Genomic DNA, 18,861 nt, shown 5'->3' on the forward strand with positions numbered 1-18,861 from the left:
TAAATGTGAACCAGTCTCACCATAGCCTGGTCCACCAAAAAGGTAATAATGTTCAAATTATCTGTATATGGAATCCTCCTTCTCTGGAGCTCTGCTTCCCAGATTACTCTCAGCAGTATATCCCGGAATGTTTGATTGAAGGGACCACTGTATGATAGAAATCCAGTTGCCAATAACACATCTCCCACCAACCTACGATACAAGAGATAGGGAGAAATCAATTGCAAATTATGTCAATTCAAAGTGAAAAAAAAGAATGTTGTTAAACAGTGGAATCTGTAAAACACAATAGCCAGAATCTTGTTTTAGTGAAGTGTGACCAAACAACAGGAACCGAAGTGCACAGGACTTAGACTCATAGGTGGGATGGCTGGCCATGTGTGATGATGCAGTAGCCAGAATTCAACATTCATGGATGAGGTGCCTGACAAATCATGCAGTGGACGTGGGCAGCAAGTCGATGATCCCACTGTACCTCGGGATCAAATGTCTGGATGCCATATTGAAAGGGCACCTGGGCAGGCATTCATTCACTGGAATCCAGCATAGTCAGTCAGGCTGAATGATCTGATGCCTTGAGAATATAGCTGCTGTAACCTTATTGACTTTATTTCCCCTGAATATCCTGCTGATCTTCTGCTCCCCCCCCCCCCCCCCCCCCCCGCAACCCCATGACCTCTCTCCCCTGGATAACCTCAAATTCTGCTTCCACCTGCTACTCTGCAGTGATGTCTCAGAGCAGACAATGAGTAGCCCCACGGTTTAGCAACAGGTCCTGTTACCCAGTGATAGCAGCAGGAAGACTTCCCTCCTGAGTTGAAGAGCAACTGATCAATGGTGAGGCCTATGCTTTACATCGACCATAACCAGGTCCCCACCTCATTGTGAACATCTCCATCCTTGACCTATACTCTGAAGAGCTTGTTACAGCATTCTGTCTGGACACTGACCTATGCTGACCCTGGATCTGAATCCGCATATTTCTCATTGCAAAACTACTATTTCGTCTGGTGAAATAACGTCTTAATGACTGTGCATGACATGCTCTGCAAATAGATTCCCATTGACTACCAGTGGTAAGTTTAATTCACCTTCAGTCTGCCACAACTGTACATTCCTCAATTTCTTACCACAGACATTTCAACTCCCAGAAAATTAAATACAACTTCCCACCTCATTTCTCACTGCCAGTAGCAGCACAAGATTCCAGCCAATGTGTCTCCAGGTAAACATAGCACATGTTAAATAATCAAAATATTAAAAGTGCCTTTGGCATGAGAACAAATGAGTTTTTGGCTAAGTTGAGAGCGAGGTAGGTGTAATGCCTGGATCTGGCATGTCTCTCTTGTGGGGACCATGAATTGGATTCAATCTGAATTGGTTTTTGGAGCCGGCAAGGAGCAGGATTAGGGGTTTACCCCTGTCCACACTCTGAGCTCTGGCTTTGCAACTCTGATAAAATAATTTTAAAAATTAAGAATTAGGGAAAATTAAGATTAAGAAATGAAATTGGAATAAAATAAAAAGAGAAATTGATTCGGGAAGTTGTCTGAAAGGGGTTTTGATATGCGAATAACACACCAGTGATAAAAGTAAGTGTTTACCTATTTGACTAGAGGAAAACAATCGGGTATGGACGAGGTAACTTCAAAGGGAATTGGTACTTACATGCTAAAAGGCCAGGTCCACAGAGTGGGTAACATCAAAGGAAATGAATGATAAATCCAGAGCACAATAATAGGAGAAAGGGACACAGTAGAGGCAGCTATCATCACTGCCACACCCAACTTCAGAAAACAATCTCCCCTGAAAACAAGATATTGCTAAAAGCACAGCCGGTTAAAATGCAAAATTTGAATTGAGAAGATTAAGCCTTCTCTGAAACTGAAGATTATTTTCCCAACTGTGGACAAATAACCTGTGCGTGGTAACTATCCATTGGATTTGGCTCATAAAGTTATACAATATAATACTGATGAGAAGATGCCGGCGTTGGACTGGGGTGAGCACAGTAAGAAGTCTTGTCCCATTGGGCAGACGCAGCATGGGTTCATAAAGGGCAGGTCGTGCCGAACTAATTTAGTGGAAGTTTTTGAGGACATTACCAGTGCATAGATAACGGGGAGTCAATGGATGTGGTATATCTGGATTTCCAGAAAGCTTTCGACAAGGTGCCACACAAAAGGTTGCTGCATAAGATAAAGATGCATGGCATTAAGGGTAAAGTAGTAGCATGGATAGAGGATTGGTTAATTAATAGAAAGCAAAGAGTGGGGATTAATGTGTGTTTCTCTGGTTGGCAATCAGTAGCTAGTGGTGTCCCTCAGGGATCAGTGTTGGGCCCACAATTGTTCACAATTTACATCGATGATTTGGAGTTGGGGACCAAGTGCAATGTGTCCAAGTTTGCAGACGACACTAAGATGAGTGGTAAAGCAAAAAGTGCAGAGGATACCGGAAGACTGCAGAGGGATTTGGATAGGCTAAGTGACTGGGCTAGGGTCTGGCAGATGGAATACAATGTTGACAAATGTGAGGTTATCCATTTTGGTAGGAATAACAGCAAAGAGGATTATTATTTAAATGATAAACTATTAAAACATGCTGCTGTGTAGAGAGACCTGGGTGTGCTCGTGCATGAGCCGCAAAAGGTAGGTATACAGGTGCAACAGGTGATTAAGAAGGCAAATGGAGTTTTGTCCTTCATGGCTAGAGGGATGGAGTTTAAGACTAGGGAGGTTATGCTGCAATTGTATAAGGTGTTAGTGAGGCCACACCTGGAGTATTGTGTTCAGTTTTGGTCTCCTTACCTGAGAAAGGATGTACTGGCGCTGGAGGGTGTGCAGAGGAGATTTACTAGGTTAATCCCAGAGCTGAAGGGGTTGGATTATGAGGAGAGGTTGAGTAGACTGGGACTGTACTCGTTGGAATTTAGAAGGATGCGGGGGGATCTTATAGAAACATATAAAATTATGAAGGGAATAGATAGGATAGATGCGGGCCGGTTGTTTCCACTGGCGGGTGAAAGCAGAGCGAGGGGGCATAGCCTCAAAATAAGGGGAAGGAGATTTAGGACTGAGCTTCGGAGGAACTTCCTCACCCAAAGGGTTGTGAATCTATGGAATTCCTTGCCCAGTGAAGCAGTAGACTCCTTCATTAAATGTTTTTAAAATAAAGATAGATAGTTTTTTGAAGAATAAAGGGATTAAGGGTTATGGTGTTCAGGCCGGAAAGTGGAGCTGAGTCCACAAAAGATCAGCCATGATCTCACTGAATGGCAGAGCAGGCTCGAGGGGCTAGATGGCCTACTCCTGCTCCTAGTTCTTATGTTCTTATATTCTTACAACGCCAGGTTAAAGTCAAACAGGTTTGTTTCAAATCACTAGCTTTCAGAGCACTGCTCCTTCCACAGGTGAAAGCCGGGATGGACCATTATGTATTCTATTGCAATTTTAAACACTCCCTGTTTGGTTGAGTTCAAATCAGGGTTCTGGAATTTTCAGTATTGCTGATGAACCACAGACCAGCTCTTGCCTGGTGATTTGTGCTTTAAACTCCTTGCACTGCTCTGTCCATCTGATTTTCTCCCCACTCAGGCCATCAATGAGTGCCGATGCAGCTTCCATCTTTCTTCGACATGTTTCTGCATCTTCTAAAAGGTCCTAAACAATAAAAAACAGCTTCAATTCAGTTCCTCCCCCGCAGCTGCCTGCATTTGGCCAACGTAGTAACACTGATGAAACCGGAAAGAAAGTTTGACAGATAACACCATCTCAGATAAACATATTGGTCAGGACCAACCTGCCCCCCACCGCCCAACTGCCCCCCCCACCCCACCCCCCTCCCCGCCATTGCCCACCCCCCACCCCCACCCCCACTGCAGGATTTCTGGTGGCAAAGGGGCTTGCCATTGGTCCCACAGATGTGAATGTTCACTTGCCTTTCTCGCTGGTCACGCTACCGAGGAATACGCCCCATGGTCTGGAAGATGCCGCCAGTGTGAATGATTGGAAAACTCCACCCATTATCTCTGGTCCAACACCTGATTTTGATCTCCACCAGAGTATGTGGACAATTCTCAAAGAACAAAGAACAATACAGCACAGGAGCATGCCTTTCGGCCCTCCAAGTCTGCGCCGATCACGTGTCCTATCTAGACCAACCGTTTGTATCCTTCTATACCCCGTATGTTCATGCGCCTATCCAGGTAAGTCTTAAAGGTCGCTAACGTATCTGCCTCAACCACCTCACTTGGCAGTGCATTCCAGGCCACCACCACCCTCTGTGTAAAAACCTTCCCTGCACATCCCCACTGAACCTTTCCCCTCTCACCTTGAACTTGTGCCCCCTTGTAATTATAATTTCCGCCCTGGGAAAAAGCCTCCAACTGTTCACCCTATCCAGACCCCTAATAATTTTATAAACGTTTATCAGGTCACTCCTCAGCCTTCGTCTCTCTAAGGAGAACAATCCCAGTTTATTCAATCTCTCCTCATAGCTAATACCCTCCATACCAGGCAATATCCTGGTAAACATTTTCTGTACTCTCGCCAAAGCCTCCGCGTCCTTCTGGTAGTGCCGTGGCCAGAATTGGTCACAGTATTCCAAATGTGGCCTAACCAATGTTCTATATAGCTGTAACATAATTCTCGAGCTTTTATACTCGATAGCCTGTCCTCGGAAGGCAAGCATGTCACATGCTTTCTTTACCACCATTTCCACCTCTGCTGCCACTTTTAAGGATCTGTGGACCTGCACGCTCAGATCTCTCTGTGTCAATATACTCCTGATGATTTTACCATTTATTTTTTAGCTCCCAATAGAACACAAACTGATATAGTCAACATCGCCACCTGATGTACAATGGACACCTCAAAATCCTGCCTACCTGTGACTGTGGAAACATTGACCAAACCTGGAAAAACATCAGAACATCTTGCCTTCACCTCACCTCAGGGGCTGGTTTAGCACAGTGAGCTAAACAGCTGGCTTGTAATACAGAACAAGGCAGCAGCGTGGGTTCAATTCCCGTACTGGCCTCCCCGAATAGGTGCCGGAAAGTGACGACGAGTGGCTTTTCACAGTAATTTCATTGAAGCCTACTTCAGGGTGATATTCTGGAATTATACTTACTCTCCAGCAGGACATTGAATTGTTAGGAAACCTGACATGAAAACTATGACAACTTTTTCTCCTCAACCCATATGACAGAAGAAAACGAAGAAGCTCTCTGGATGACATTGCCAAACTTAGGTCTTGAATTTCTGCTGAGGTTTCTCAATTCTTCAACAAAGTAGATGATTGGAGAAACCCCACAGTATTCCTACATATGACAACTTTGGAAATATTAAAAATTGCTATTTCTGTGTTGTTGGTCTCCAGGAATCAACCCTCTCCCTTTCTGTTTAACCTTTCCAGTAATACAACCTCATTGCATGTCCAATTGGCTGAGCCCTAACCTCTGAAACTTTCTTCCGAAACCGCTTAATCTCTTTAGCTCTCTCTCTTCTAAATCATATCTTAATCCAAGCTTTGGCTACTTTTCCTATTCTACCCCCGGTATTCTACTCCCACATGCTACATGGCCCACCCACTCCACGGGAATCCACTTGGGTTGTGTGAAGTGCTCAATTAAGCATGATTGCCAATTCATTATCAGCAATAGCCTTCACCCGCACGACCAGAGGGGGTTATGGGTGGTTGGTGGGCAGATGGCAGGGGCAAGGGTTACCCCTGGAATGGGTACACCTGATCCAGGGGTTGGCATGCTGGTGCCATGCATGGTTGCCCCCTGGTTACCTACCCACCGCCTCCCTCCCATCCTCCCATGGCGGCCTCCACCTGCAGAGGGTCCCCACCCCCAGCCAGGTGTCCTCCACCCCCCACCTGTAGTGATCTGCATATCTGTGTGTATACAAAGGGTTAACATACAGAAGTAACAGCTAGGTAACCACTAGATGGCAGCACCAGATATGGGTATAAAAGATAAACTCAAGGAGAGTTCCCGCCTCTTTGTGTTTGGAGTGACTAGTGAACAGAGTTAGAGAGAGACAGCTTAGTGTGCAGGTGCAATTAATCATTGTTAATATATATTTAATCTTGTTAATCAAATGTACAGTTTAGTTATTGAAGAGAGAACAAGCTCATAGTTAAATTGTTATCGTTACTCAATAAACAGTATTTGCTTTATCTGAAGACTTTGAGTGTTACTGAACATCACACATGTGACCATCTTGGCAGAAGGCAAATGAGGAACACGGTATTACCCAATGTTACATAACACCACCGAGCACTGGGGTGGCAAGCCCAGTGCCCCCGAGCTCATTGCCTGTGACCAAAGATGGCCACTTACCTCCTCGGCTCCCCACAGAAACCCTTCCGCCAGGATCACGTTTTTAAAAAGGAATACTAATCGGCGCCAGCGTGACCACTTGTTGGGGAGGCGGCTGAATCACGGGAGCCCGTTGTTTATGGGATCGCTCCCGTTAATTGTATAGAAATGCGGCTTAAGTGATGATAATTGGTTTCTCACCACACTATGGCGAGATCCTGATTTTGCTATGGGAACAGGCCGGTTGCATTACAAACTGTTTGCTGCCTGGCGTGGTTATTGTTTTCAGCCTCTCCAGCTAGTCACCGGCCGCAGTTCGCTCAAAGGAGAATGCAACAAGGCTGAAGAGTCGCCTAGACCCCATCTGACCCCATCTAAGAACCAAGACAAACTTAGGGCATGATTTTCCCATTTGCAGACTAAGTGCTCTCACCAACAGGAAAAGCAAAGTGTTTCCCGTTGGTGCTAGCAGTGACGTTGATGTGCCATTCCATCACACCTTGAACTTTTAAAATTAGAATAGGGCTTTTCATGCCATTCCAGGACACAGAGTAAATTCTTTAAAGAGGATCAGGGTTTTTGGAGGACCTGAGAGGGGCGGGGTCTACTCTCTGACATGCCCTGCTCCTCAGTGTTTGGGGTACCATTTGTAAAGTGTACCCCAATCTCATAATACTGTTGTAGATATTCCCCCCCACTACTCAGCCCCCATTTCAGATCCCCAGCTCAGTTTCCTCCCCTCCCCATCAGTCCCCCCCACTCAGTCTCCCCATTCAGGCCCCACCCTTACATCCTACACTTGATTGCAGGGTGCCAAGGGGGGAATCTTTCATTTGAGGTGGGAGTCGCAGGAGCTTGTGCTCAGCTGGAGGGGCTCAGATAGGGGTCTTTCCTCAGATGGGGTCATTATGCTGGTCTTCCCATCTGCAGCCTTCAAACCCTTTATACTGGCTGTCAGCAGTTCAAAGATCTGTGAGATAAAGGTAAAAGTATTCACTTCCATGTGGTGAAAAACTTTGAAGTCATCTTTGCACTGTCAACTTCATTGCCCTTTATCTTTGTCAAGCCTGTGAGAATGCCTAGAAGCTTAAAAGCTTTGAACTGCATTGTTTACATTCAATTTTACAGACCCTTGCTTTTAAGACCATTAGACCATAAGACATAGAAGTAGAATTAGGCCACTCGGCCCATCGAGTCTGCTCTGCCATTCAATCATGGCTGATATTTTCCGCATCCCCATCCTCCTGCCTTCTCCTCATAACCCCTGATCCCCTTGTTAATCAAGATTTTAAGCTTTAAAAGCCTGTTGATTGACAGATCCAAGCAGTATCAAAGGAAGGATTATCATTGTTTATTTATATAGCTCTACAAGGGTCCATTAGCTCTGAGGAGCAGTTGTTTTATGAACCGTAGTTTTTTTAAAAGAGGCTGTTTTTTTTGTTCTGAATAGTTTCATCGAGAGAGTTGGTGCATGGATGGTTCAATGGGGATAAATGATATACTCTCAGGTTGTGGCAGATGACGCCAGTGTTGAGGCCGCAGACCGCAGCGGAGGCGAGGTACAATGAGGGTCACAGCCGATGTGTCATTGAATGGTGCATCAGCCTGTTAAAGATGTGGGGCCGCTGCCTCAACAGGTGTGGTGGGGCCCTCCAGTGCAGTCCCCAGAGGGTTTCACATATTGTCGTGGTTTGCTGTTCCTGACACAACCTGGCTCTGGAGAGGGGTGATGACCTTCCTCAGGACAACTTCAAGCAGTGAATAAAGTTCTCCTCATCTCATACAAACATAGAAACATATAAACTAAAAGCAGGAGGAGCTAATTTGACCCTTTGAGCCTGCTCCGTGACTCATTATTATCATGGCTCATCATCCAATTCAATAGCCTAATCCCGCTTTCCCCCCATACCCTTTGATCCACTTCACCCTAAGTGCTATACCCAACTGCTTCTTGAAAACAACAGGGCAGAATTCGCCATCGGCTGTGCTGAAACCAGGAAAGGCGATTAGGTGGAGAATCGGTCCTGAAGCCAAAACTGTGGTGGGCCTGACCCGATATTCTCTGGGCCACCTGTTGGTGGGGCAGCACATGGCCCATCCAAGAGCAACACCCACAGTTGCACATGCAGGAAGGCACCCGGGGGGAGGCTGCAGAGCAAACTGCTGGCATGAAGAGTGAGGCCTCCTCTCCTACCCCCTTGCCTGGATCAGGGAGACCTCACTCTTCCCCATGTTTAACTTATACCCGGAAAACTGGCCTAATTCCTGTAAAATGTTAATGATCCCCACCCGATACCTCCCAAAGGATCCGAAATGTAAAGCAACAGATCATCCACTCTATGCTCCACCCACCCCTGCGCAGTATCCCTTTACAACTCCTTGACGCTCTAAGTGCCATTTACCAATGGCTCTATCGTCAAGGCGGAAAGCAACGGGGAGAGTGGGCATCCCTGTCCCTCGATGCAATCCAAATTACACCTAACTCACCCGATTCATCCGAACACTCGCTACCGGCGCCTTATATAACCGGACCCAATCCAAATCCCTGCCCGAACCCGAACCGTCTCAGTACTTCCCACAGATATTCCCATTCTTCATGATCAAAGGCCTTCTCCACATCCATAGCGACCGCCATCTCCACCTCCAACATAATCACATTCAATAAGTGCCTAATGTTCGCCAACAGATGCCTGCCCTTTACAAACCCCGTCTGGCTCTCCCCTATCACCCCCGGTACGCAATCCTCAATCCTCGAGGCCAAGATCTTTGCCAACAGCTTGGCATCCACATTTAGCAGCGAGATTGGGGGGTGGAACCCACACTGTTCCGGATCTTTATCCTTCTTCAGTATTAGGGATGTGGATGCCTGCAATAATGTTCCCCCTTTTCCCTCGCCTCATTGTATGCCCTTAGCAGCAGAGGCCCCAGATCCCCCGAACACCTTTAATTAAATTCCGCTGGGAACCCATCCGGGCCCTGGGCCTTCCCTGCCTGCGACGCCCCCATGCCCTCCATCACCTCCACCAGTCCAATGGGTGCCCCCAACCCCTCTACTAGATCCTCCACCATTTAAAGGAATTCCAACCCGTCCAGAAATCACTGTATTCCCTCTCCCACCGCCAGGGGCTCCGATTCATATAGCCTCTTATAAAATTCCTTGAACATCCCAATCACCCCCCCACTGCGTCCAAGAGTGCCCTTCCCCTCCCATCCTTCACTTTCTGATCTCCCTCGCCGCCTCCTGCTTCCTTAGTTGGTGAGCCAAAGACCTGCTGGCCTTTACCCCATATTCATACACTGCCTCCCTGGCCCTCCATAACTGCCCCACTGCCTTCCCCATGGATATCAACTCAAACTCCATCTGGAGCTTCTGCCGCTCCTTCAGCAAACCTGCCACCGGGGCCTCCAAGTATCTCCTATCTACCCGCACGATCTCCTCCACCAGCCGAGCCATCTCTTCCCACTTCATCCTATCCCTATGCGCCCAGATAGACATAAACTTCCCCCTGCCTGAAGCGCCTCCCATAGCGTAGCGACCGTATCATTCTGCACCACATACCTCCGAATGGCAGCCCTCACCCGCTTGCACATTGTAGCGCACAATGACTTACGAGAGAGACGAATAGTGATGAAGTCGATGAGGCTTTATTAAGCGAGACTTGTCCTCAGCAGTTCAGCAACAGAATGAAGCGGCGGGGAGAAGCTCGAGTTCTTATACTCCGCCTTCAGGGCGGAGCCAGGAGTCAACAGCCAACCAGGACCCGGGATCTGTCAGCCAATAGCATCACGGCTTCACAGTCCCACATGACCCCTAATACATAACACCTCATTCACCCCTTGTTAAAAATGAACCCGGCAGGGTGGTGGTTCGCATGGTGGTAGGGGTTTACAAGGCTGGTCCTGGGAGGAACATTTCGGGCATGTTATTACAGTTTTAGCCCTACACTGGGCTATGTACAAGGTTTGTGAAACTATTTACAATATTAGTAAGAGAAAATTTTTTTTTGTTACAGTCCAACAACATTCTTGGTGTCACGCCGATGCCACGAGGCGAGCGGGCGATCTGGCCTTCCTCGTCGATCGCCTCAGCCCCGGTGGTGGTGCAGGTGCTTGTTCCGGCGTTGTCGTCTCCGGGAGCGTTTCGGTGTTTGTTCCTGTTTTACTCCTTGGCGGGCACGGGAGGAAGACCGATCCTCCCGGGAAGGGGGCGGTCGCGGGGTGCGCCGGTGGCAGGGAGGGGATGATCGGTGTCGGGGGTGTGTGTGTGTTGCCGGCGGGCGCCAGGTCTCGCAGGGAGACCGTGTCCTGTCGACCGTCGGGGTACGCCACGTAGGCGTACTGCGGGTTCGCGTGGAGGAGGTGAACACTCTCGACCAACGGGTCCGACTTGTGCGCCCGCACATGTTTCCGGAGCAAGATGGGTCCTGGGGCCGCCAGCCAGGTTGGCAGCGACGTTCCGGAGGAGGACTTCCTGGGGAAGACAAGGAGGCGCTCATGAGGCGTTTGGTTAGTGGTGGTACACAGCAGCGTCCGGATGGAGTGGAGAGCGTCCGGGAGGACCTCCTGCCACCGGGAAACTGGGAGATCCCTGGACCGTAGGGCCAGTAGGACGGCCTTCCAGACCGTGCCGTTCTCCCTCTCTACTTGCCCGTTCCCCCGGGGGTTGTAGCTGGTCGTCCTGCTCGAGGCTATGCCCTTGCTGAGCAGGAACTGGCGCAGCTCGTCACTCATGAAGGAGGACCCCCTGTCGCAATGGATAAATGCGGGGCAACCGAACAGTGTGAATATGGTGCCAAGGGCTTTAATGACTGTGGCCGCTGTCATGTCGGGGCAGGGGATGGCGAAGGGGAAACGGGAGTACACGTCCACCACGTTCAGGAAGTATGTGTTGCGGTCGCTGGAGGGGAGGGGCCCTTTGAAATCCAGACTGAGGCGTTCAAAGGGGCAGGAAGCCTTGATCAGGTGCGCTCTATCCGGCCTGAAAAAGTGCGGTTTGCACTCCGCGCAGATGTGGCAGTTCCTGGTGACTGTACGGACCTCCTCCACAGAGTAGGGGAGGTTGCGGGACTTTATAAACTGGTAGAACCGAGTGACCCCCGGGTGGCAGAGGTCCTCGTGGAGGGCTTGGAGACGGTCTATTTGTGCGTTGGCACATGTGCCGCGGGATAGGGCATCGGACGGCTCGTTCAGCTTTCCGGGACGGTACAAGACCTCGTAGTTGAAGGTGGAGAGCTCGATCCTCCACCTTAAGATCTTGTCATTTTTAATTTTGCCCCACTGTGCATTATCGAACATGAAGGCTACCGACCGTTGGGCGGTGAGGAGAGTGAATCTCCTGCTGGCCAGGTAATGCCTCCAATGTCACACAGCTTCCACTATGGCTTGGGCTTCCTTTTCCACTGAGGAGTGGCGGATTTCTGAGGCGTGGAGGGTTCGGGAGAAAAAGGCCACGGGTCTGCCCACTTGGTTAAGGGTGGCCGCCAGAGCTACGTCGGAGGCGTCGCTCTCGACCTGGAAGGGGAGGGACTCGTCGATGGCGTGCATCGTGGCCTTTGCGATGTCCGCTTTGATGCGGCTGAAGGCCTGGCGAGCCTCTGTCGACAGGGGGAAGGTAGTGGTCTGTATTAGCGGGCGGGCCTTGTCTGCATACTGGGGGACCCACTGGGCGTAATATGAAAAGAACCCCAGGCAACGTTTCAGGGCTTTGGAGCAGTGGGGGAGGGGAAATTCCATAAGGGGGCGCATGCGTTCGGGGTCGGGGCCTATTATCCCATTGCGCACTACGTATCCCAGGATGGCCAACCGGTTTGTGCTAAAAACGCACTTTTCCTCGTTGTATGTGAGGTTCAAGGCGTTAGCGGTCTGGAGGAATTTGTGGAGGTTGGCGTCGTGGTCCTGCTGATCGTGGCCGCAGATGGTTACGTTGTCGAGATACGGGAACGTGGCCTGCAACCCGTGCTGGTCAACCATTCGGTCCATCTCCCGTTGGAAAACCGAGACCCCGTTCGTGACACCAAATGGGACCCTTAGGAAGTGGTATTGACGCCCGTCTGCCTCGAAGGCTGTGTACTTGCGGTCACCTGGGCGGACGGGGAGCTGGTGGTAGGCGAACTTGAGGTCCACGGTGGAGAAAACCTTATACTGGGCAATCCGATTTACCATGTCGGATATGCGGGGGAGAGGGTACGCATCTAGCTGTGTGTACCTGTTGATGGTCTGGCTATAGTCTATGACCATCCTTTGCTTCTCCCTGGTCTTTACTACTACCTGGGCTCTCCAGGGACTATTGCTGGCCTGGATTATGCCTTCCTTCAGCAACCGCTGGATTTCAGACTGAATAAATATCCGGTCCTGGGCGCTGTACCGTCTGCGACGGGTTTGCAATCCGGGGTGAGGTTTGCAAACAAGGACGGCGGTTCAACCTTGAGAGTTGCGAGGCCGCAGATAGTGAGTGGGGGTATTGGGCCGCCGAATTGAAATGTTAGGCTCTGCAGGTTGCACTGGAAATCTAATCCCAGTAATGTGGGCACGCAGAGTTGGGGAAGGACGTAGAGCCTGTAGTTTTTAAACTCCCTCCCTTGCACCGTTAGGTTCGCGATGCAGAACCCTTTGATCTCTAGGGAGTGGGATCCTGCAGCTAGGGAAATCTTTTGCGTACTTGGATGGATGGTCAGAAAACAGCGTCTTACCGTGTCTGGGTGAATGAAACTTTCGGTGCTCCCGGAGTCGATCAGGCATGATGTCTCGTGCCCGTTGATCAGCACCGTTGTTGTTGTCGTCTGGAGCGTCTGGTGCCGTGATTGATCCAGCGTCACCGAAGCCAGTCGTGGTCGTAGTGTCTCGGCGTCTTCTTCAGAACCCGTGGAGCCATCGATGCTGGGGTCCTTTGTTGTCATCCAAGATGGCGGCGTCCATGAATCGTACGCGGCCGGGGGTGGACAAAATGGCCGCCCCCATGGATCGCACGTGGTCGGGGGTGGACAAAATGGCCACCCCCATGAATCGCACGTGGCTGGGGGTCACAAGATGGCGGCGCCCATCCTCCCCTCGTGGTGCCCGGGACACAAAATGGCGGCACCCGCTGGTCGCACATGGGGCGCTGGGGGGGTTGGGGAGCGTTTGGGATGCGCTGGGCTTGTTCTTCTCCGGGGATTGTGGCGACCCCCCGGGACCGGCACACAGCCGCGTAATGGCCCTTCTTTCCGCAGCTTTTGCAAATAGCTGCGCGGGCCGGGCAGCACTGCCGGGGGTGTTTCGCTTGCCCGCAGAAATAGCAGCGGGCCCCCCCGGGATGGTCTGGCGCTTTAACCGCGCAAGCCTGTGATGGAGGGGGGGGTTTGTCGCGACGGGGGTCCACGGAGCCCAAGGGGCTGCTGCGCGGTCGGGGCCGTAGGCGCGGGCGTTTTGCGAGGCCACATCTAGGGAAGCTGCAAGGGCCCGTGCCTCTGAGAGTCCTAGCGATTCTCTTTCTAAAAGTCTTTGGCGGATTTGGGGAGAGTTCATACCTGCCACAAACGCATCGCGAATTAGCATGTCCGTGTGTTCGATCGCGTTCACCGGCGGGCAGCTGCAGCCCTGTCCCAAAATTAGCAGCGCGGCGTAGAATTCTTCTAACGATTCTCCGGGACTTTGCCGTCTCGTTGCGAGTTGGTAGCGTTCGTAGACCTGGTTCACGGGGCGAACGTAGATGCTCTTCAGTGCTGCGAGCGCCGTCGGGAAATCCTCTGCGTCTTCTATGAGAGGGTAAATTTCCGGGCTTACCCTCAAATGCAGGACCTGCATTTTCTGGTCTTCTGTGATCCGGCCGGGGGCCGTTTGGAGGTAGCCTTCAAAACAAGCTTGCCAGTGTTTAAAAACTGCTGCCGAGTTCCGCAGGCATTCCGGGGCGTTCCGGAGCTCCATAGTCCTTTAAGCTCGCTTAATAAATTGTAGCGCACAATGACTTACGAGAGAGACGAGTAGTGATGAAGTCGATGAGGCTTTATTAAGCTAGACTTGTCCCCAGCAGTTCAGCAACAGAATGAAGCGGCGGGGAGAAGCTCGGGTTCTTATACTCCGCCTTCAGGGCGGAGCCAGGAGTCAACAGCCAACCAGGACCTGGGATCTGTCAGCCAATAGCATCACGGCTTCACAGTCCCACATGACCCCTAATACATACCACCACACACATCTCCTCCTTTGCTCGCAACCCCACGTCTAATCTCCAATGAGAGTTCTCAGCTCCGCCCCCCCCCCCCCCCCCCCCCCCCACCGGTCCACTTGCAAGTCCACCCAGTGCGGTATGTGGTCAGGGACCACAATCGCTGAATACCCCAAGTCCACCACCCCCGGCAGCAGAGCCTTGTCCACCACAAAGTAATCGGTCCGTGAGTACACCCTGCGCACATGGGAGAAGTATGGAAATTCCTTCACCCTCGGCCTCCCAAACCTCCATGGATCCACCTCCCCATGCACTCCATGAACCCCTTTAGCTCCTTCGCCACCACCTGCACCCTTCCCACTGACTCGACCGATCCAATCTCGGCTTGATAACCATATTAAAACCTCCCCCCAATAATGATCCAGTACGAGTCCAGGGCCGGGATCTTCCCCAGCACTCGCCTCATGAATTTAACATCATTCCAATTTGGGGCACACAAGCCCACCGGAACCGCTGGCAGCCCTTCCAATTTCCCGCTCACCACCATGAACCTACCCCCCGGATCCATCACTATATTCCCCACCTCAAAAGTTACCCGCTTATTTATAGGCACCGCCACTCCCCGTGTCCTCATATCCAACTCCGAGTGAAAAACCTGTCCAACCCACCCCCTTCTTAGCCTCGCCTGGTCCCAATCTTCAAATGCGCTTCCTGTAGAAATTCCACATCCGCCTTTAAGCTCCTCAGGTGTGCGAACTGGCATGACCATTAGCCTGGCCCATTCAGCCCTTTCACATTCCATAAGACCAGCCTGGTCGGGGGGCACCCCGCCCCCACAACCCCCCTCCCTGACGATCAACCATAATCCTTCTTGGGCCAGCCCTTAGGCCAGCCCCCGGCCCGCATCCCGTAACCCGCCAAGCCTGCCCTCAGATGCACACTGTCACCAACTCCCTCCCTATTACACATCAACAGCCCCACCTGCATCACAGTTCCCCTTCTCCCCTAAACAAAACAGCAATCCCATCCCCCTCCAAAGCACTAATCACCGATCGCCCCCCACTGCACTCACATGAACTAGCTCGCCCAATTGGCCTGGCAGACCCGCCCATGGCGCCAAGCATCCTACCCCCCCCATTGATTTCTCTCACCCCACCGCTCGCAATCCACCAAAGTGCAAACAACAACAACAATGAACAGGAGAAAAAAAGATGCACTCACTGATGCGCGATCAATTACATTCAAGACAAAGTAGTTTCCTAACTGAAAGCTTTAATCTACTAGAACTTGTTCCCCAACAGCTTCGGTACAGAAAGTGAAGGCTGCTGGGATGGCACTGTTTCTTATACTCCGCCTGTCAGGGCGGAGCTACATAACAACAGCCAATGGTAAACTCCTGGGTTTAACCAATGGTCATCAGCCTCTTAGGTACCGCAATACCTGGTACTACCACATTCTCCCCCTGTTAAAAAAGAGTCCGGCGGGGTGGTGACCAGTGGTTACAGTCGCCTACAGGAACACATCCGCCAACTTAACAGACTGATCAAGACCTTGGATCCAGATCTTCAGAGCACCCTACGTGCTCTCATCCCACGTACTCCCCGCATTGGAGATCTCTACTGCATCCTAAAAATAAGCACTCAGCACCCATGGACCAGTTGAACCAGGAACATTCCTCGTCACAATGGACGTCACGGCACTCTACACCAGCATCCCCCATGATGACGGCATTGCTGCAACAGCCTCAGTACTCAACACCGACAACTGCCAATCTCCAGATGCAATTCTGCAACTCATCCGCTTCATTCTGGATCGCAACGTCTTCACCTTCGACAACAAGTTCTTCATCCAGACGCACGGAACAGCCATGGGGACCACATTCGCACCCCAATACGCCAACATCTTCATGCACAAGTTTGAACAGGACCTACTCACCGCACAGGACTTTCAACCGATGTTATACACCAGATACATCGATGACATTTGTTTCCTTTGGACCCACGGCGAAGAATCACTGAAACGACTACACGATGACATTAATAAGTTCCATCCAACCATCAGACTCACCATGGACTACTCTCCAAAATCAGTTGCATTCTTGGACACACTCGTCTCCATCAAGGACGGTCACCTCAGCGCTTCGCTTTACCGCAAACCCACGGATAACCTCAAGATGCTCCACTTCTCCAGCTTCCACCCTAAACACATTAAAGAAGCCATCCCCTATGGACAAGCGCTCCGTATACACAGGGTCTGCTCAGACGAGGAGGAGCGTAACAGACATCTACAGACGTTGAAAGATGCCCTCGTACGAACGGGATATGGCACTCGACTCATCGATCGACAGTTCCAACGCGCCACAGCGAAAAACCGGACCGACCTCCTCAGAAGACAAACATGGGACACAACCGACAGAATACCCTTCGTCGTCCAGTACTTCCCCGGAGCGGAGAAACTACGTCATCTTCTTCACAGCCTTCAACACGTCATTGATGACGATGAACACCTTGCCAAGGTCATCCCCACACCCCCACGACTTGCCTTCAAACAACCGCGCAACCTCAAATGAACCATTGTTTGCAGCAAACTACCCAGTCTTCAGAACAGTGACCACGACACCACACAACCCTGCCATGGCAATCTCTGCAAGACGTGCCAGATCATCGACATGGATACCACTATTACACGTGAGAACACCACCCACCAGGTACGCGGTACGTACTCGTGCGACTCGGCCAACGTTGTCTACCTCATACGCTGCAGGAAAGGATGTCCCGAAGCGTGGTACATTGGCGAGACCATGCAGACGCTGCAACAACGAATGAACGGACATCGCGCAACAATCACCAGGCAGGAATGTTCCCTTCCAGTCGGAGAACACTTCAGCAGTCAAGGGCATTCAGCCTCTGATCTCCGGGTAAGCGTTCTCCAAGGCGGCCTTCAGGACCCGCGACAACGCAGAATCGCCGAGCAGAAACTTATAGCCAGGTTCCGCACACATGAGTGCGGCCTCAACCGGGACCTGGGATTCATGTCACATTACATTCATCCCCCACCATCTGGCCTGCGAAATCCTACCAACTGTCCTGGCTTGATGCAATTCACACCTCTTTAACCTGGGGTTACCCCATCTCTGGATCTGTAAAGATTTAATCACCTGCTAATGGTCGCATTCCAAGCATTGTTTGGCATCTTTGAATTTGTCTATATATGTGTTTCTGGAACATACCTCTTCATTCACCTGAGGAAGGAGCAGCGCTCCGAATGCTAGTGACATCGAAACAAACCTGTTGGACTTTAACCTGGTGTTGTAAGACTTCGTACTGTGCCTTTAACATGGTATGATCAGGTATGGAGGTACCGTGCTGTCGAGGATTTTTACAAAGTGTTCGTTCAAAGTTAAAGTCACAGTGAAGCAATCAGTCGATCGGGTGGCCTGGTCGTCCTTCTGGAGCCTCTGGGCTTCGGTGGTGATTCTGGTGGGGGTCCCGGTGGTTGCGACTCCGGGAGCGTGGTTTCGGCCTCCCTGGCAGCTTCGTCACCCCGAGGCGCCGCTGTTGGGGCAAAAGGTTGACACGGGGCGGGCGCCTGTAGGGGTCGTCGGTGGGTGGGTGGGCGGGCCTAGGCAGGAGCGGCGGGAGTACTGACCCTCCAGTGAGGTGCTGTGGGGGGGCGGGAGGATGGTTCATGTGCGCGTGGGGTTCCGGCGGGCGCCAGGTCCCGAAGGGAGACTGTATCTTGCCGGCCGTCAGGGAACTCCACGTAGGCGTACTGGGGGTTAGCGTGCAGCAGGTGGACCCTCTCGACCAATGGGTCCGACTTGTGCGCCCGCACGTGCTTCCGAAGCAGGATGGGTCCAGGTGTCGCTAGCCAGGTTGGGAGCGAGGTCCCGGAGGAGGATTTCCTGGGGAAAACAAGGAGACGTTCATGAGGTGTCTGATTTGTGGTTGTAGAGAGCAGCGACCGGATGGCATGGACGGCCTGTGGTAGTATGTATTGGGGGTCATGTGGGACTGGAAGCCCTAATGTCATTGGCTGACAGATCCCGGGTCCTGGTTGGCCGTTGACCTCATGCTCCGCCCTGAAGGCGGAGTATAAGAAGCCGGAGTCTTCCCCCGCAGGCCAGTTTACTATCGAGCTGAGGGGGAACAGACACGCTTAATAAAGCCTCATCGACTTCACTCTATTCGTCTCACGGAGTCTTTGTGCGCCGCAATTTATTAAGCGTGCCTAAAAAGGACTATGGAGCTCAGGATCATTCCGGAATGCCTGAGGATCAGCCCCCACGCAGTGAATGCGGCAGCAGCCTTCAAACACTGACAGACTTGCTTCGAGGCCTACATCAGATCGACCACAGGCCGAGTCTCAGACGAACAAAAACTGCAGGTAC

The 18,861-nt window shown here is 51.2% G+C and overlaps 1 protein-coding gene across 1 annotated transcript in view; it reads right to left on the reverse strand.

Moving 5' to 3' along the window:
• LOC140411508 (dynein axonemal heavy chain 8-like) overlaps positions 1 to 18,861 on the reverse strand; it is a 2,059,122-nt gene that overhangs the window by 378,984 nt on the left and 1,661,277 nt on the right. The window contains exons 71-72 of the mRNA XM_072500594.1: positions 3,535 to 3,662; positions 21 to 192 (exon numbers count right to left, since the gene is read on the reverse strand). Coding sequence (XP_072356695.1) covers positions 21 to 192; positions 3,535 to 3,662 — 300 coding nt within the window. The remainder of the gene's footprint in view (positions 1 to 20; positions 193 to 3,534; positions 3,663 to 18,861) is intronic.

Source organism: Scyliorhinus torazame, chromosome 4 (genome assembly GCF_047496885.1).
Source record: "Scyliorhinus torazame isolate Kashiwa2021f chromosome 4, sScyTor2.1, whole genome shotgun sequence".
Classification (NCBI taxonomy): Eukaryota; Metazoa; Chordata; class Chondrichthyes; order Carcharhiniformes; family Scyliorhinidae; genus Scyliorhinus; species Scyliorhinus torazame.